The 20,513-nt window shown below is 37.2% G+C and overlaps 1 protein-coding gene across 9 annotated transcripts in view; it reads right to left on the bottom strand.

Moving 5' to 3' along the window:
- ENPP2 (ectonucleotide pyrophosphatase/phosphodiesterase 2) overlaps nucleotides 1-20,513 on the bottom strand; it is a 107,779-nt gene that overhangs the window by 43,795 nt on the left and 43,471 nt on the right. For all 9 annotated transcript variants that reach the window (XM_087447518.1, XM_087447514.1, XM_087447512.1 and 6 more), the window contains exons 4-9: nucleotides 16,917-17,042; nucleotides 14,527-14,587; nucleotides 12,576-12,673; nucleotides 12,274-12,353; nucleotides 11,384-11,503; nucleotides 4,270-4,325 (exon numbers count right to left, since the gene is read on the bottom strand). In XM_087447518.1, coding sequence (XP_087303644.1) covers nucleotides 4,270-4,325; nucleotides 11,384-11,503; nucleotides 12,274-12,353; nucleotides 12,576-12,673; nucleotides 14,527-14,587; nucleotides 16,917-17,042 — 541 coding nt within the window. The remainder of the gene's footprint in view (nucleotides 1-4,269; nucleotides 4,326-11,383; nucleotides 11,504-12,273; nucleotides 12,354-12,575; nucleotides 12,674-14,526; nucleotides 14,588-16,916; nucleotides 17,043-20,513) is intronic.

The following is a 20,513-nucleotide window of genomic DNA, read 5'->3' as shown; positions in this document are numbered from 1 at the left end:
TTATAATTGGTGTTAAGTCACAAAAATGGACTCTGATGGACTCACTTGATGCCAGTGGAAAAATACAAGCTAATAGAATTTGTGTCAAGCTCAGAACGTTCACCCTGTAACACCCTCATTGGACAGGGTGCTTGACCAGTAAGGGGTAGGGAATAAAAGCATTGGCCCTGAGGCCAGAATGCCTGGGGTTGAATCCTGACCCTAACATGTGTTGGTGATGAGACCTTGGCAAGTTACTTAACTTTTTGATGCCTCTATAAAATGAGGATAATAATAGTACCTATCTATTAAAGACTTGAATGTAAGACCTGAAACTATGAAACTTCTAGAAGAAAACATAGGCAGTACGCTCTTCGACATTTGTCTTAGCAACATATTTTCAAGCACCATGTCTGACCGGGCAAGAGAAACAATAGAAAAAATAAACAAATGGGACTACATCAAACTAAAAAGCTTCTGCACAGCAAAGGAAACCATCAACAAAACGAAAAGACAACCTAACAATTGCGAGAAGATATTTGCAAACCATACTTCTGATAAGGGCTTAATCTCCAAAATATACAAAGAACTGATGCATCTCAACAACAAAAAAACTACCAACCCAATTAAAAAATGGGCAAAAGACCTGAACAGACATTTCTCCAAAGAAGATATACAGATGGCCAACAGACACATGAAAAGATGTTCAAAATCATTAACTATCAGGGAAATGCAAATCAAAACTACAATGAGATATCACCTCACGCCCGTCAGAATGGCTATAATTAACAAGACAGGAAACAACATGTGTTGGAGAGGATGTGGAGAGAAGGGAACTCTCATACACTGCTGGTGGGAGTGCAAACTGGTGCAGCCACTATGGAAAAGAGTATGGAGACTCCTCAAAAAATCAAGGATAGAACTACCATATGATCCAGCTATTCCACTGCTGGGTATTTATCCAAAGAACTTGAAAACACCAATGCATAAAGATACATGCACCCCTGTGTTCATTGCAGCGTTATTCACAATAGCCAAGACTTGGAAGCAACCTAAGTGCCCATCAAGGGACGAATGGATAAAGAAGATGTGGTATATATACACAATGGAATACTACTCAGCCATAAGAAACGATGAAATCCAGCTATTTGTGACAACATGGATGGATATTGAGGGTATTATGCAAAGTGAAATAAGTCAGAGGGAGAAGGTCAAATATCATATGATTTCCTTCATTAAGTAGTAGATAACAACAACAATAAACAAACACATAGAGACAGAGGTTGGATTGGTGGTTACCAGAGGGGAAGAGGGGAGGGAGGAGGGTGAAAGGGATAATTTGGCACATGTGTGTGTTGATGGGTTGTAGTTAGTATTTGGGTGGTGAACATGATGTAATCTATGCAGAAATAGAAGTATAATGATGTACACCTGAAATTTATACAATGTTATAAACCAATGTTACTGCAATAAACAAAAAATTTAAAAAATAAAATAAAATTATTACTACCAATAATCAAAAAAACAATAATAATAATAATAGTACCTATCTGATAAGGTAGTCCTAAAAATTAAAAGAGAGAATACATGTAAAGCACTTAGAATAGTGCCTGGCACAGAGAAAGAGTTCAGGAAAATGTTAGCTTTCATCATTATGTACTGGATTCACAGGTCCACAGAGATGTATCATGTGTCACTCATTCACAAAATATTTGTTAAAAGCATATTATGTTCAAGGCATTTGTGTGAATATAAATAAAGATATAAGCTACTCCCCCCAAAAAGACTATTTTGGAGGAGTCACCATTCTCTGCTTGGAAAGATGAGCAAGTGATTATCATTTTCCGGGCAGGGGCTGAGTGTGAGAGTATGGTAAGAGTATAAGATGACAACTTTGGAGGTCTGAGCATCCATCCTAAGTGTGACCTTGGCACAACATTTTACCTCTGTAAGCCTTGGTGTTCTGATCTCAAAAATGAGGATTTGGACAAAGTGGTCTCTGTTTCCTAGGAGTTCTGGTTTATCTCTATGAAATAACCTGAGACCAAAAAGACATGACCCTTAGCCATTAGTGTTCAAAATACAATGCAGAGACAGCACAAACAAATCTGATAAAGGAAGAGCATACATCCAACGGAAAGGGAAATGAGGTTCATGACGTTGTCTTTATCATCATTGATTGATACAGAATTTGTCATGAGACCAAGTGTATTAGACATGGTCAGAAGAAGGAAAAAAAAAAAGGAGGAATGAAAAATGGACTAGATGAGTTATTTAGTGGTAAAGGGGTACAAATTACCTTAGGATATATGTAGCCATTGTCTGGTCAATGTTGAAAGACATAGTGTGAATAAGAAAACAAATACCATTTATTGGTTGTTCTCTGTGTACTAAGTACCCTACCAAGTGCTTTAAATAAGTTAACTCATTCTATCTTCACCACACCCTATGATGAAGGCACTATCAGTCCCATTGAAAGATGAGGACATTGATTTATTGAGAGATTAAATCAGTTGTCCAAGGTCAGGAATCTAATAAGTGGCAGAGCTAGGATTAGAATCAATCTAAACACTCATACATAAAGGGAATTACTGCCTTTAAACATGAATTGACATACAAGAATGTGATGGAGCATCAGCTGAGGATGATTTGGAATGAAATACTATCATTAAAAAAGCAAGAATAATTCTAGGTTGCAGTACAGAACCACGTTAAAAAGATGGCCTTCAGAGTTTAAGTCTATGATTTGAATCTGGTTTTAAATCTTCAATTTTTCAGAATGTTCTATATGTAGATTTCCCTGACATATATTCCATTAAATAACTGGAAGTGTGACCTTTTTTTTCTATGTTACAAAAAGATTTTTTAAAAAGAAAGAAAAAAACGAATGCAAGTCACTTCCAGGACACAGAGATAAAAGAAGAATGGTCCGAGAAGCAAAGCAAAACTACAGACATCTCTGGGGCACACAAAAGCCACCTTCTTATAAGTGGTTTGAAACGGGTGGAGAAAATTGCCATTCAAAATCAGAACACTGGGCCTTTTCAATGACGCTTTGCAGCAGTTTCAAGGGGTAAGGGTGGGGGCTAAGTATTAATTATGTTGTTGGCTCCTCTCCATTCTGCCAGGCAAACGTGGTGGAGCAGAAGAAATCACTTCTATAAGCATCTATGACAGTCAAGGGTTAAAAAAATGTAATGCATTAGATTAAATTGGTAAATCAACATGCTGTTTATGTGTCATTTCTACCATACCCACACTTATTTCTCAACTCAGAAAACCTCCTTAAAAAAAAAAAGAGAAGAGAGACTTTTAAAGGGACACTCTGTCTTAGCTTCAAATCACCAAACCCAATTCCAACTTAGCCCTTCATATCCGAAAAAGCTACTTTTATTCCTAAATTTGGAGAATATAGACGGTACCGCTCTGGATTAAGTTGAACCTGTGATTGCTCTCAGCACACTACTATTATAGAATAGTCAGATTTTTGTTAAGGCATAAGAGGCAAATATGGAAACAGCTTTAGGTGGTTAAAAAAAAAAAAAAAAGATGGAAAGAACATCTCAGTGGGAACAAAATCCCCATGAAAGTTGAAACAGATTCCTTTTCTTACTAAGGAAATAATCAACATGTTGACAGTTTTATTAGGTAAGTTTCATCTTTAGACTATTTTACGAACATTAACTACTAATCCCCCATCACCTCTGTGGGGAAGAGAAGTAGTTCCATTTTTCTTATTAGGGAAATCCTGGAGTTCAGTGGGAAAATTGGTGGAAACAGAGGATTCTCCTTGTTGCCCATCTGGAATTTCCAATCTCTAGACCACTACATCAGCTGTCTGTGATCACACTAGATTTTTAAAGTTGTGAACCAAAATAAATGTAGCGTGTCATAATATATTTATAGAAAATGATAATGCAAACCACAGCAATAAACAGTCTAAGAGAAATATACATTCCCTAGGTGGCAAATTACCAAAAACCTTTAAATAAGGACAGAAAAATCTAAAGGATGACTAGAAGAAGAAGAGAACATCTTCCTTAAATTCTATTAAGAAATAATGGAAAAAAAGAGAAAAGGAAGAGGAAGAGAGTGAGAGGAGGAGGAGGGAGGAGAGATGGAGAGAGGGCCTCTGGAAAAAAATACCTGGAAGGTTATTCTGAATCAGAAAATATTCAAAAGTTTGAGTACTTTTACATTTAACAGAAATAAAATTAAATTGAATTAATGTTTCATAAACTGAATCGTAATTGTGATTTTACAAACGTTGACAAAATAAAGGTAACTTACACAGACCAGAAGAACGTCCCAGCTTTCACTCCTTGCTTGGTGGCTGTAATCCATAGCTAATGAGGAAAATATAAGAGGTTTATAACATGTTCTGAGTTTTGGTCAAAGAAGAAAAAGTTTTTAAAATATATTAGATCAGATATCTTATACTTTACTCACACCTCACCGTAAATTTCACGTTATTTGCAACCATTTTTTTTTCACATCTGGAAGTCAGAATCATTATTTCCATAAATGTAATTCAATACATTCTCTGCGAAAACTTTCAAAAGCTCTGTTCTGATTCTAGTGGCATTTTTTTAAACTCTTATTTCATCTCAAAAGTCTCTTCTGTACCTGTCTTGTCTGATCATTGTTTTCAATATTTCACTTATATGGCAGAATTCGGCTCATCAAAGGACCCAGGAGTGGACCATATGTTTCCTTTACTACAGAAAGCCTACAGAGGAGAACCTCAATTTGGCACACAGATGCCAGATCTTAGAACCTAGATTTGTCTTGTTTTATTTTAAACTAGGTGAATCAAAAGGAAAAAAGGCTATTTTTTATTCTGGATTTCCCCTTATATCTTTTACTTCGCCTTTTAGTAAATGGAATTTTAGGAATAAGTTCCTGGGATAAGTTAGGTGAACCAAGCATTTCCTTATGGCTTTTTAAATATTCTTTCTAGCTTATGTTCTTGGGAGGCAGAAGACACAGCAGTTAAGAACCTGAGCTCTACAACCAGGTCGCTGGATTTTAAGCCTTGCCTCTGTCACTTACCAGTCATGTGGTCCTCCAGCAAGTTACTTAAGCTCTCCATGCTTCAGTTTCCTTTAAAATGTAGATAATATTACCTAGCACAGAGGATTACTCTAATCTTTAATGAGTTAATATATTTAAAGTCCTTAAAACAGTGTCTTAGCATTTGGTAAACACTCGATCAAATTTAATCTTAATTATTATGCAATAATGGAAATAAACATAATCTAGTTATTCTAGGAACATTAAAAACAGCTTAGGATGGCCTGTGTCCCATTGAACAGAAGTGTGTTCCAAGAAACCGTCTCACTCTAGAAGGCAACCAGGAAGGAGAAGTGTGGCTTGTTTTTTAAAAAACTAAAGCACAAATGGTCTAGGAATTGCAGCCAGCCCCTTTTCTGGTTTCATTGTATCCCATGTCTTTGAGAGTGTCTTACCCACTCCAGTGAAAAACCTTTGTTTTTCGAGGAAAGGGGTAATTTGGAGGCATGGGACATCCAGGAGCTTGGCCATGGTTTCATGGGCTGAGACTCCAAGCGTGGGAGAATTCTGCAAGGATTTTCAAGCCCCTCAGGGGGACCGAAAATCCCCAGCCCCCAAATCACAGCTGCTGCAGCTGGCAAGTGAGGAATGGGACGGCAGAGTATACAGCGCCCTCTTAGATCCGCAGAGGTCTGAGATGCCAGTGGATGTCATTAGCATGGGAGAGGTGGGGTCCTCGTCCCATTGCGATGGATCAGAGAGACAAGGATCTCAGATTGCTCTGAGCACCCTTCCAGGCTTTGGTCCAGAGTAGCCTTCCGCTTTACGGACAAACTCCAGGTGTCCCCAGGCCAACCAGGATTCAAGATGGGGCCTGGAGTTTCATATATTTTTGTTCCAGTGCCTCTACTAGGATGCAGATGCTCTCAAACTAAGTCCTGGACATTCTACAGGTGCTTCAAAACCACACTAGATCCAGTAGAGACCAGTTTCTCATATGTGTGAAGTGATCTATTTTCACACTTATATTAATTTCAGAGACACAAGCTTAGTGTATTCATATCCAAATAACTTCCTAGAAAATCTAATGCCTTGATATTCCCAAGGAAGTTGTACTAGGCAATGTTTGGCACATATGAAATGTAAGGTCAATCTGGGGCCTTCTAGTGAAATATTTTTTTAAATGCGATTTTGTCAAATGATGACCTTGCACTTTCAAAAGTTATTTTGTGGAATACATGCTGATGTTGCATTATCTGGGAAACAGGAAACCCTATGAGTAACTTTTAGCTCAGTACTGCTCAAGGGAAAAGATCACCAGAAGTGGACTTTGCCGTGGTATAAGGAAAGACCTTGGGAGAGAAGATGACAGAAGTGAGCGTGCTAAGATCATCCCCATGGCAAAATCAGGATTATTTGTTCTTTATACTTTTCCATACGTCCCTGAATTTTTACAGTGACAATTAACATTTTTGTAATCAGAAAAAAATTAACCAATTGTAAAAAGCAATGTGAACTACAAAGACAAATTAAAGGTAAAAAGTTTTATTTCTTCTCAAAAAAAGAAGCAAAAAATTTCTCCCTGTTTCTTGGTAAGAGTCATGTTGACCACATTTTCTAAAAGAAAATTGAGAGCATGGTCAGAAAAGTAGAAAAAGTGAAGAAATAAGAGAGAATAATTGAAATTAAAAAACACATTAAAAAATCTCAAACGAAAGTATCCTGGCAGTAATGAAGCCGATCTGTTCAGGTTTAATTGGTACAAGATTGCAGCATAAAGAAAGTTCTAAAGTTAAATCAAATCGTAAGCAGCTATAAAAGTTCCTCTGCAGGTCATATGTATATATTATATTTCAGAATTCGGAAGTTAAATCCAGTAATTACAGAGGAAAAAAAGACATTAAAGTAAGAAAAGTGAAAAGGAGCCTCCAGGGCTATAAGAAAAAAAAGAGAGAGAGAGAGAAGTTTCTAGTTCCTTGTTAATTTAGAGAAATGGGAAGTATGATTTCTCTGAATTTGAATGTAATATAAATTTCCTCAGAAATTGGTAAAACAACTCAGCTGAAAAAAAAATAAGCTGAGAAGACACTGGGTTTGGTCTTCCCGCCTTTAATTCCAATATTTTCTCCATTGCTCTGCTTTATCTAGAGGCAGAGTTTTCAACATTTGTGTCCTAGATGCTACATAGTGAAAAGGGGACAAATGGGAATAATATTGTACCTTCTTGATATGTTATCAGGAATAAAAAAAAAAAAAAAAGCTTTCCCGCTGGAACCAGAAGGATTTCAATGTGAAATCCAACACTTTCTCAAATTAAGTAAAGTGTGCAGCTGTGGGAGAAGGAGACAAGTATTGAAAAAGAAAATAAGCAAAAAACATTTTTCGAAAACATAAACTACTATTGGAGTCTTTCTAGCAGTTCTTTGCAGGGAAATTATTTGCTTGCATTCAACAGCAGAGAGCTGGGATAAGCAGAATTCTGGGAGACCAGAGGGATGGGTATCAGCAAGAGCAAATCAGTCACTGAGAGCCAAGAGTCAGAACAAACTAAGGATGGGAGGGTTGGGGGATGCAGCAGAAAAGATGGTGGACCAATGTGGCTTCTTCCAGGTCATTAGAGCCAGAAGAAGGTGAGTAATGGAGTACAGGAAGGAAATACAGGCAAACATGCCTCAGCTGGGGGTACAGAACAGGTCAGGCCAAAACGCAGCAGTAGGGCACCTAAATGTATCAGGCTGTGGGTTAGATCCTGAGAATAAAGAAATAAATCAAATCCCTAGTCCCAGGGAGCCCACAGTCTAAAGCAGATATGTGAACAATTTCTAAAGGATATGGTCAAATGTATGATAGAAATTATATGAAAACCCAAAGGAGGGTCCCCAAGCCTAGCCAGGGCTGGGGGAGCTGAGTGAAGGCTACCTGGGGACAGATACTTCAACTGAAATTTGAAAGATAAACACCAGTCGAGTAGCAAAGGCACCAGGCGACCAAAGTCCATCCTAAGCACATGAAGATACAATAAAAAGAGAAAAAAAAAATACAGATTTATAGCAGCATATGAAAAAGAAACAACGGAATAAAGGAAAGGTAAGATTTTCCTGAAAAGAAAGCAAAGCATCCCACTTTTGTCTAATAAAATAGACAAAAGAGAGGTAAGCAATGACCCACACTTTCCATCAAGCCAGACCCTTGGGCCTGGAAGTTCACCCCTATTCTAACGTCATTCTTCTCTTTGCTGTCTCTCTCTTGAACATGCCATCTGTCTTGCATTTTTACACTACAGTAATTCACAACAATGGTCTCAGAACCAACTCTTTGCATCACCAATACCGGCGGAAAAACAACTGCAGGCCGAGCAACTTGAGAAGGGATAAGAATGCATTTGCTCCTCCTAGAAACTCCTTACTTCAGAAACTATGGCTTAAGAGGACCTGCATCACAGTGGGATGTCGGGCTGTTTCTCAAGTCTCCACATTTAGTGGGCCCCTGGGAGTCCTGCTCCGTCTTCACCTTGCTGAGTCTAGATTTAAATAGAACAGGGAATTTCCCCCACTGAGCTAACTTAGTACTAGATTGCAGGATCATAGCAGAGAGAATTTTCAAAGAAACAAACACACTTAAGGAACTCCATTAAGAGTATGAAAAGTACTTTTGTAATGAGAAAAAAATAAATAAATGCAATTTTAAAACAACAACAAAAGTAATTCTATTAAAATATGTATGAGAAGTGTAGCGTCATACGGTGAGTGACAATTTCTAATAGTGCATTCTGAAGATTAGCAAATTAAAAGCAGACTCGACTTTGCTCAAGTGGCTACATCAGGGTAAAAAAAAAGATGAAATTAGGGCTGGCCCTGTGGCTTGGTGGTTAAGTGAGCGCGCTCCACTGCTGGCGACCCGGGTTCGGATCCCGGGCTCGCACCGACGTGCTGCTTCTCTGGCCATGCTGAGGCCGCGTCCCACATACAGCAACTAGAAGGATGTGCAGCTGTGACACACAACTATCTACTGGGGCTTTGGGGGGAAAAAATAAATAAATAAAATCTTTAAAAAAAAAAAAAAGATGAAATTAAATTATAGAAATTATTTTTGGAAGCCCAATGGCAAAATTTTGAGATGGACACTGAACAAATGCCTCACCCCATCTACTAGATTTTAAACTAGGATAAGAGTGGGTCTCATTCACCATTTAATCCTACCTCTATATTATTTAGCCAAATGTCTTTCATGGTTTAATCACTCAGTAAAAATAAGTTGTTTAATTTAATTCTCTGTCTAAGATTTTTATAAATATTTTCTCTACTCCAATTATTTTTTCACTGGTGATTTTGTGAAATGTACAAGCCTTTGAGAGGATGGTTAAATGCCTGAGGAATATTTATTAAGGCTCTTTTCCTCATCTTTTCTTACAGTATTTATAGTTTATTATACTCTTATACTGTAGTTTCTTATAGTTTCTGTCCATATGTTCTTCTTTTATGCCCAATTTCAATAAAATATGTTTTTAAATTATAGCTACTATGCTCACTGGAATTCTTATGGTGGCCTCTTGTTCAAGAAGATAGAAACACAAATCATTTTCACCGCAAATCTTGCTCAGCGCTAGGAAAGTACTAAACTTGGTCAAATGTGTCAGCTTTGAGAGTTAGTGAGGAAGCGGGCAAACGGAGTTGAAACAGAGACTTCACTTCATTGGGAAGGTTAACAGCACTCCCTCTGCTCTGTTTCTGCAGAAGTTAATGAATATGTGGACTCATCTTCTGAGTCATACCAACCGAGAGGAAACCTAATGTCAACACTTGGTATAAGGTGATCCAATTTGATAAAATTACTATTTATCCCTATATCCTTTATGGTTCTTCAAGCAAGTTTGCTTCCATGATAAAATTGATATAATAAAGACCAACTAGCAACAGCTTGACAGAGCTCTAATTTCAATCATTTTATTTAAATCATAAAATGTTCCTCTATCATAAACTTTATTTGTGAAATCCACCCTGTAAACAAATTTCACTATGCTCACAACCTAGGTCATCATAGACTTCTGGGAGTCCAGCCTGAATAAAGACAGCAGAATCAGAACCTCAACTATAAAGAAACACTTCTACAGACACACAAGAAGGCTTCCAATGTTTTTTTTTTTTTAAATGAAAAGCCCATATTTAACCTTGCATACAAGTTTATTACGCAATACAAATATTTTTATCACAAATGACCTTTTCTCAAAGAGCAATACCATTCTTTTCTTGCTTTATATTCTCTATTTTGCCTGTAGATTGTAGCAAATGTTTCCAGGTTTGAGATCATTTAAGGATGGCAGATACACAGATGTGTGCAGACACTGCCCACTCTTCATGCCATGGCAGATCACACAAAGGTCTCCCAGCCCTCTTTCCTAACCAGTGCTGCAGGCAGCCATGGCCCCCAATCAGAGTTGACATGAGATGGAACCATTTGCCATCCTTCTACATGTTTCTGATTGACTGCGTGTACTGGGATGTGTTCCTATGGGGATCCTGATCCTTCTACCAAGGGTCGTGTGCGCTTAGTTCAGTTCTGCACATTCAACAACCATGGCTTTATGTTGCTGCTTTGCTCATGTCTGACCAAAGCAAGCTGCCTAACCATACACACAGTCACAGGAAAAATACTGCGTAGAAAGCCACGTACATTCCTTTTTACAGTCGGCCCAGCCATTTGATGTGAAGTAAACGGGATGATTTCTTTCAAAGTATTAATTTGCTTGTCCAGAATCAAGGTAGGATTCTAATTATTATATGTAACTTCCAAGATTTTTTTTTAAAAGGGATTAAACAAAAGAATGCATGAATTTACTGTGAGTTTCATTGAGCTCCTTTTTTTCAGCAAGTTTTCCTGTTTCCGTTCATATGGCACCTGGGCCAAAATTTGGGGGCAGTCATAGTCATTCACCTCTCTTTTTCATTGTACCCCCCAAATCTAGTAAATCAATAAGATCTGACTGTCTATTCTTTCTTCAAAATGTTTCTGGAATTTACCTCTCACCATTTCCACTGTCATCCTAATGAAGACACTTATCATCTCATACTTTTATAAACATAACCTCACATAAATGTACACACATATATATACACAGACACATATACACATCTATATATACATGTATATTATATATGCACATTTGTATATGCATAGACACATATACACATGTATATTATAAACATACATATACACATATTTATCTATATACATATTCATATATATTATGCACAAACACATATATATAATATAAAAAGACATAAACATTGTCAAGTATGAAGAAATTATATGCATCGTTTTTGCAGCTAACAAATTTGGGGATGATATGTTTCAATGCACACTCAAACACACACACACAAAATGCAAAACTTACCGGTTGGCCTCCCCACCATCTATGATTAAATTTCTCTCGCCCTCGAAGATGGAAAGTGGCATCAAATACAGGATCATACATTGAATTGCCAACAATTCCATGTGATTCTGGATACAGCCCCTTTGTGTAAAAGCAAATTCATTCTTAAAATAACAATACAATAATCCACACATATTTCCTATCATAAATGTTCTTATCGTAGAGGTTGTATAGCAATACTTAATTTCCAAATTTAGATAAGAGTGTCTGTCTGAGCACACATGAGTATTATCTATGGACTAATTATAAGCCATTTGAGAAACTTAATATGATTACAAGAAATTAAATATTTGTGTGTTTTAACTGCTATAATTTAATAAGATGAAATTAATTTTTGTTTCAGTAACTTAACATTTAGTTTGAAATTTACTTATGTGCCTCCAAAGGAGCTTCTATTTCTACATACACTTTTCCTTTTTCCTAAGTTCTATTTCTCTCCCCAAACAACAAAAAATTAATAATAATAAAATAAGTAAACAAATTATGTTTTTAAAGAAGAAAGCAAGGTAGAACTGGGAGTATCTGAAAATTAAAACACAGCAGCCCTGAAGCCAACATTTTTATTTGAAAATTCAGAAAATAAACAATAGATCCTGTGGTATTTGAGAGAGGTTTGATGTATGTGTTCAGACAGAACTGCACCTGAAAAATGGCTTCAGCTTTCAAGTTGCAGTGAGGTTCAGTCACCCACAAGTTGTAAAAGGCATTTACGGTGAACAACTAATGCAGGTAAGATGGAAAACAGAAAGACTTTCTTTGAACACTAAGGAACATGTTTTAAAAATCTCCCTTTAAGTCACTTCAGGATGAAATCAGCCCTTTGAATCTACATCCTTTGAAAAAATACTTACAGTGGCCAAAGTGTATAAGTTAGGGAAAGTTTTTGTAGGGTACACCGGCCTCATGTAGGGAGAGTGTGTGCCACAAGACCCTGGAAACAGAATTGCAGATATTAGAACAAGAGAACCAACAGGAATCACTTCGTGTATGGAAATCCATTTTATAAACTATCAAAGACATGTGTTAACCTTTTGTATTTCCAATAATAAAATATATTTAAAGCCATGTGTTCATAGGTCTCAAAGCCCATAGCTGAGCAGTTACTGTGCAGTTCATGGATCACAGATGAGAACGCAGTATGAAAATGACTTACTTAGCTTTTCAATGTTGGGCATGACCTTGCTGCCTTTCTTCATGTATGATGCACGGAAACCATCCACAGAGAAGATGATTAATGGAGGGCGAACAAACCTTAAACAGTAACACATTAAGCTTTAGAAAAATTATTGCCACAGAGTTTCCATTATGCCTAGTCAATCTCAATAATCGGGACCAAGAATTTCCAAGATGAAACTTCCAATGAGGATATCTGTACAGGCTGGGCTTCCAGCCACGTAATATTTGTGGTGACTGAAGTCCAGAGTTAAATGACCGAGGTCACAAAACAGCCAGGGAGAGGACTGGACCCCAGATTTCCCCTAATGTACTTCCTCCACTGCTGCCTCTCACACTGCAAACAAGGTTTTTCACAATGTGAAAAGCTTTTATATCTGCATAGAATATATATTCTCCCATTTGCTACCTGGAAAACTATTCATTCTTTAAAACCCAGCTCAAAGTTTCTTTTTCTATAATGCTAGTTGCTCCTGTTTCTGAATTCCTTTAAGATATTAATTCATACCTCTTTTACCATTCAATACATATCATATTACATTATATTGTAATGATCTGTTAACATGTTTCTCTTCCTCACTAGTTTCAAAGCACAGTTTGTATCTTATTCATCTTTCTATTTTGCGGACCGATGGTAGGGTTTCATTAATATTTGTTAAACACGACTGAATGAATGGAGGAATGAATGAATAAAAAATTAATAGCAGTAACACTCTTGTCACTAGAACTAAGCTCTTATAAAAAATTATTTTAAGTTTAGTTATAAAATAATTTTAAAAATAATTAAAATTATTGAAAATCTCTAAAATGTACATCAATACAGGACGAGACTACCCATGTAACTAGGGCAGGATGTGCTGAAATAGATCCTTTACTATATTCTGGTTGTTCAATCACTTGAGAATACTAAAATATGTGCAAAATTGTTTCTAAGAGTTTGAGATAATTCAGCAAGTATAAGCTTGAGTCTATTTGAAGCCACATAATAACTAAGGCATATTTTAAATGAATCACATATAAAGCACTGAGAACAATACTATATAAGAGTTTATTATTATCATCACTATTATTTAACAGGGCTTGTATCACATAGACTGCTTTTTCCTCAAAAATAACTGAACACATTTTAAATAGACAGAAACTATTGCCATAGTAAATTTAGTCCAAGACTAAAATTAGTCCAAGGACGTTCAAGTGGCTCATTAAAGTTAAAAAGGAAGCAAAAATTAAGACCATATCTAAATACTTAGTTGTTGTGTCCCAGGCTGTGCTGCCTGAAACAAAAATACACTTGAACAAATACATTAATGAAGAAACATTGGTTGAAAATTCATTTTCTGCCAGACATTTATTTAAGAGTCTGTGACTTTTCAACAGTTTCCTGGAAGACGTAATAAGTGCCTTATGCTGGTCACATTTGAGCTGTGGGGTGTCACTCCAGTTTGGCTGTACCCCAGCAAAGCAGGGCTTCAGTGGTTTGTCAAGTTTCTGGAGCATCTGGTAGGAGTTACCATCTTGGATGACATTTTTTGAGAAGTTCTGTAGTCCTCCCCTCTCCCACCCAAAAAAAGGCAAAAGCAGCACTTTAGGAAAAAATACTTAAAAAGTAAGTCACTGCCAGAAACATTTCTTTCCTTCTTCAGTGACATTTAGATATACTTTGTAAAATCTTCAGCTAAGGTGAAATGTAGGGGGATATTCAGTCTCCGATATGTACAGAGGTGATAGGAGAAAATTAAAAAACAAAAAATTTACTACTCCAAGATGTACACTCTAGCTTTTAACTGGTAAATTATTCATAAGTACTCATAAGTTTGCCCATATAAGAGGATTTCAGTTTTACATTGTTTTTAACCATGTACCCATCCATATCCTATGATATTTTATCCACTAATATATAAAACTTCATAATATTCATAAATTATACTTACCCTGCAGGGCATTCTGGGGTCTTTATTTCCTCACAGTCATCATCTACCCAATGTGACTCTCCTATTGGGAAAAATGGGTAAATTTGTTGGTGAATCTAATTATAAATGCCATCTGGAGCCTTGAAGAGGACAATTCCAGGACCTGTGTCCTGTCTGAAACTTGTTGCTTAGGGGACACTATCTAAAAAGAAATTCTGAAATAAAGTCTAGTGTCTGGTTTGGCTTACTAGAGTACACCCATACATGATGGGAAAGCTAAGATTTAATAACCCCAAGTGGTATTTATGTGAGCCTTCTGAGTCTAAATGGTTTGTAGATAAAAACACCAGTGTCGTCAGTCAGCAAAATTTCATGTTTGTTTCCCTCCAGAAATAAACTGTTTGGTCATTAGATGGAACATTCTTTTCTCCGCCACCGAACATCTCAAAGCCATGGAAATCATGGTACAACTTCCCTTCAGTTGGGGGAAAAGGCTTAGAATACTCAGGGATGATAGATGGGAGATTCCAAAAGACAGATTATTTGCCAACGGACCTGTGTACAGCTCTTGAATTTAGGAATAAAAAACAATGCTATCTTTCACTTTTATCTGCCACCAAGATGTGAGAGCAAAAACCTACGTCTTTCCTGAGTTACCCCTACCAAGAATAGAGAACAGAAAAGAGCTCAGATAAAAAATGAGGCTTCCTTTGGAGAAAATGAAAATTATCAAAAGCATTTGCCTTAAATCGTGCTAAAACAAACAAAAATCATGTGTCTTGAATATAAGTAAAATTTGTGATGAAGACTTTGGAGAAACTGCTCCCATGTAAAGAGCACTGGAAATCTCCCTGGTCACCAAGAATCTAATTACTGCCAACTATGTAAGGAAGTACCATGCTCCTTGAAATGGAGAAGCTTTACCACACAGGTAATAACCCAGGGCACACACAAGGGCCTCAAAAAAGTACTGCAACTAGACTTTTAAACCAGCAAAAGCCAGTGTGTAGTGATTCAATGACCAATGATACCTAGGATTTTTTCTTTCTTTTCTTTTCTAACAGCCTTTGTGGCTTATTGGTACATTTACCACATTGGGAAATAAAAAGGAAAAGGAAATAAATTCTCAATCAATTTTATGCTTTAGCAAAAGTTACAATAATTGTTTGGGTAGGTGAAATTTTCCAAACTCAGGATTAATGTAATACCCTCTTGCCACAACTCAACACTACACCCATTTCAGAACTGATTTGCTTTTTCCCTGAAATCTTTTAACAGAAACTCTTCTTAAATGTTCCACGTCACAGCTAGGAAGAAGGACTTAATTTAGACAGTAAAAAGTGACTTGCAGGGGCCAGCCTGGTGGCGCAAGCGGTTAAGTGCGCACGTTCCGCTGCGGCGGCCGGGGGTTCGCCGGTTCGGATCCCGGGTGCGCACCAACGCACCGCTTGTTAGCCATGCTGTGGCGGCGTCCCATATAAAGTAGAGGAAGATGGGCATGGATGTTAGCCCAGGGCCAGTCTTCCTCAGCAAAAAAAAAAAAAAAAAAAGAGGAGGATTGGCATTGGATGTTAGCTCAGGGCTGGTCCTCCTCACAAAAAAAAAAAAAAAAGTGACTTGCAAACTTTACATAAGATTCTTGGATCTTTCCATTAACTTCTATAAGTGGGTACCACGGCAACTTAAATTCCTTCAAGACAGAAATTGCATCTTTTATATTTCCAGTATTCCATTGACTAGTATTTATTATTGGAATAAAACCAGCATATTCTATAATCAACCATACAAAGTCAGCACACACGTATGTGTGGCTTCGGGGTAGAACAGGAGCTGTTGGTGCCCTGACCCTTTGTACCAGCTAGTACCCCCGTCCTCAGGCTGCTGCTGGTGCCTGGGCTTATAGCTTACATCCAGTGGGTACAAAAGCCATACCCCCTTGCCTCAAGGGTAAGAACGCCGGGAGGTACTTTCCAGAGCCCACAGTAGAGCAGGCCAAGGTGAGACTTCACCTGAAACCACGTCCTTGCTTGCCTCCCCTTTATTCCTACTTCCCTTTCTCCCTTACATGGTTTTCCTGCAGAGCAATCTCTCAATACATTCCATGTATGGAATTCCTGTCTCTGGCTCTGCTTCTAGGAAACCGGATCTAAGACCAAGACAGGAACTTCAGGAATCTCTTCATTACTATTGTTCTACCTAATTATGGAATTTGGGATTATTTCCTTGTTATTTCAGATCGGTGAATGCAGGGAAGTAAAACTAAGAAAGAAGTCTGAGAAATTAAAAAGCACAAGTCATTCCTTCCTCACAAACCCATATCCAAGGTGTTACATCCACAACATCTAAGATCTCTTGGAGCATCTCCAGTTTTTAGTCTTTTAAACCTCAAGCCAATCCAAGCAAACATGTACCTTTGCAAACCATTTGGTAATTAGTACAGCAGTCTCCCCCGGCCAAGCAGTCCTCCGAGCAGTGACAAGCATTGTCTTCATTTCTTACTTCTCCACATCTGTCCTTAGTACACTCCCAGCCGCCAGCTGTAATCGGCACAATAAAACTTTCACTGCTTCACACAAACCCAATGAAAGAGGCCATGATTGCTTACAAAGGTTGCCAACAAAAAGAGTTAAAATCCCACATCATTTAATCTGCTTGTGAAATTAGAGTTGGCCTGAGGCCTAGATGATATTTGGAGGACTTACAAATAGGATCAATTCCTAATTTTTCAAATAAGAATCCAAAGCTCAATGCAATTGGGCTCCTTTGGGAAAATGGAACCCTTTTTCCATTTGCAAACTGTCCTAAAAGACCCAATAAAATGTATGGTTTCTAAGGTTGTGTGTCAGGGGTATCTACCATGTAAGCATAGTCACTATAGCTGGGCTCTTTTATTTTCCAAAGTAGCTTTACTTCACTATAATCAGCTTGATTTAAATACAAATGAGAGTACAACTAAATGGCCTCTACCTGCTATAAGACGGACCTGGAGGTTAAAGTCCTAAACAGATGTGATGTGTATCAAGGGTACTAAAAACACCCACAGTTCCAAAATATTGACCAAAATGTGGCCCTACCTACAATGAGAGGTCAGAGTCCTAACTTTCAAGGAGGCCACTAAATGGGTTATAGATTTCTCTCCGAGCATACTTGATTGAGAGCTCTCGGCTCAACCCCAACAGAAGGGTATATTCAGAAAAGTAATATTTTCACTTTTAAAACAGTGCTGTACTTTTTGTTTGACTTTTCATCTACTAGACTGTAAGCTCTATCACAGGAAAAATCACATCTCTTTTTTCACCATTATATCTCCAGTGCCTGGGACTGTGCCTAGTACATGCTAGGTGTTCCAGGAACATTTATTAAATCTAGTTGAAAATTACCATAAAAATAAAGTATGACTCTTTAAATTCAGGATTGCTATATTGAGAAACTTCATAGTTAATTCAATAAATATTTCTACTGTGTTTTCCATGTTCTAGGTGCTGCGGAGGTCATGAAGAACAAGAAACACAAGGTTCTGTCTTCATGGAGCATACATTCCAATTGGGATAGACAGACCATAAGCAGGTAATCCAGTAAACAAGATAATTTCAGTTTTCGCTAAGTGCCGTGAAGGAAATAAGAGGATGGCATTGGTAGAGAGTGACAGGGTGGGAGGGAAGTGCTACTTGACATAGAATGGTCAAGAAAGGCTTCTCTGAGCTAAGGAACACTTAAGGTCTTCATCTCTTAAAATATGTCATAAGTAAAAGACAATGATTTTAGGAAGCAATGCTGCTCCTTAGTATTATTCTAACAAGAGATACTATTGTTAAGTGAATAAATGGATAAAGAGACGTTAATTGCCATGCTAGAAAACCATGCAGCCACTGTTTAATTTCTATTCTTTTAGAATTATCTTTGCATCTTGATTCAATTCTCTGATTTTTTGACATTTCCACTGCCTTCTCTTCCCAAGCAGATTAAATGCTTGGAATTTCTTTATCCAGGACCTGCTATTCCCAATGGTTAGCAATTTTCCAAAGTTACTTTGACTGATAGAGATCGTGGGGTTTTTTCCCAATTCAAAGATAACTCTACCAATCAATATACTTTTATTCCTCCCCTACTTTCATAAGAAAATCCCTTTGCTTCCAAAGGAGCATCACTATTAACAAGCTACATTTATTGAGGAACTATTGATTTCATATAATAATGGGATAAAGAAAAAAAATCAGGGTTCAGAACTACAAAGTATGAGCCAGTCAGGTGTGTAATTTTCAAGGCAAACATGGGAATAAACATTAAAAAAATTTAATCTTACTGAATAATAAGAAGGTTACCTATCAGATCAGAAAGAAAAGATTTTTAAGAATGAGAATATCCAGTGCTGAAAGAGTAGTGAAAGGCTCTTGTGCCCTCTGAGAGAAATATAAGCTTTCAGAAATATAATTTTATAATATGTATCTAAATTTTAAAAATGCGTATATACTCTGACTCTGACTCTCCACACCTAGGAATTTATCTTAAGGAAAACAGACAAAAGTACAAATATGCATGAATAGTATTCATTGATACATTGTTCATAACAGCAAAAATTGGGGAAAATCTAAATATCAGTTACTCAATGAAGTAGGTTGCATCTGTTCAATGGAATACTATGTAGCCAATCAAAAAAAAGGATGATGTGTATAAAGGTATACAAACACAGATACACTCTCACACAGGCATATACATACTTGTATAAATATACAAACACACATACATACCTACTAAACACACACACACACACAGAGTAGTCAGAGTTTACACTGAAACATTGATTGTGCCTATCTCTAGAGAGTGCTTGTGTCAGCACAGTAGAATCCCAAAGACTTTTTTGTTTTCTCTTTCAACTATTTATTATTATTTGATATTTGATTCTTCCACACTTGGCATATGTTATCTTTGTACACAGGGAAATAAACTACTTGAAAAATGTTATTATAGACCATATTTATTAAACCTAGGAAGAAAGGCATGAGCTACACTCAGAGAGGGCTTAGCTAGAGTCAGGAGAGCCATTCAACTTTGCAAGGAGCTCTAAGATGAGGAATGCGGAAGGCTGGAATGACATGTCAGGGACAAGCCACTGAAGGTGGAGAGGAAATATAAAATGTTAGCTCCTCAGTGCCAAGCAAACACAGACTGCTGGTTTGAAATAATGATTTAGAGCTAAAGAATTCTGCTGGAACATCTGTTCCATCCATATATTCAGTTTACAAGGTTCTCGGCATTTAAGTTTGCAGACCCACAACTAAGGAACCTGGGAGAAGTTCCAAAGGAAAAGTAACAACAACAAACAAAAAGGTCAATGTTTGGAAAACGTGTTATGCAAAAAACAGCCTAATGAAACTCTTCTTATTTTGAGGGGTAAACAAACAAATCAGATCTAGTAAGGGAGTTGACGTCAGTTTTTATTAAATCAAGGGCTATTTCTTTAGCAAAGGAGAATGATATCATTAGGAAGATAAGCCTAATAGCAATGAAACAGAGGTTAGATTTTTGAAAGAATCATCTAACCATAAAAGTCCAAAAACAAGTAATAACTTGTTAAGGGAGCTGTGGAATCTCTGCATCTGGTGATATTAAGAACAGGGTCAATTGTGGTCTCTCTCAGAGAGTTTGATTATGATTTTGCCCAGAGGTGTGGTCGATAGCCTACAAGGTATCTCCATAGTCCTATCTGAAGTGTTGGGCTTTGAAAACAGCAGGTGGGATGGCAAAGTCCCCAAAGGTGGTTCTTTTCAACTCATGTGCATTCATTCAGAAGTTTGTAGATTCTACTGACTGTTCCAGTATAGAAGAAATGCAAATAAAAGTCAAGAAAACTGTAGAGAAAGGTTTTAGAGCTACTCAAGCATGCAACCCCAAGTAGAATTCCATAACAATTTTCCACTTGCACAGAGAATGGGGAATGACATCACGGATAAGATGGAATAAAAACATGCTAGAAACTGTGCAGGCAAGCAAAAATAAAGAAAGAAAGC

This window comes from Ceratotherium simum, chromosome 23 (assembly GCF_057802395.1).
Source record: "Ceratotherium simum simum isolate JZ-2026a chromosome 23, ASM5780239v1, whole genome shotgun sequence".
In the NCBI taxonomy this organism is placed as follows: domain Eukaryota; kingdom Metazoa; phylum Chordata; class Mammalia; order Perissodactyla; family Rhinocerotidae; genus Ceratotherium; species Ceratotherium simum.
The sequence above is the reverse complement of the archived record's forward strand: the minus strand, read 5'-3'. Positions and strand labels throughout refer to the sequence as shown.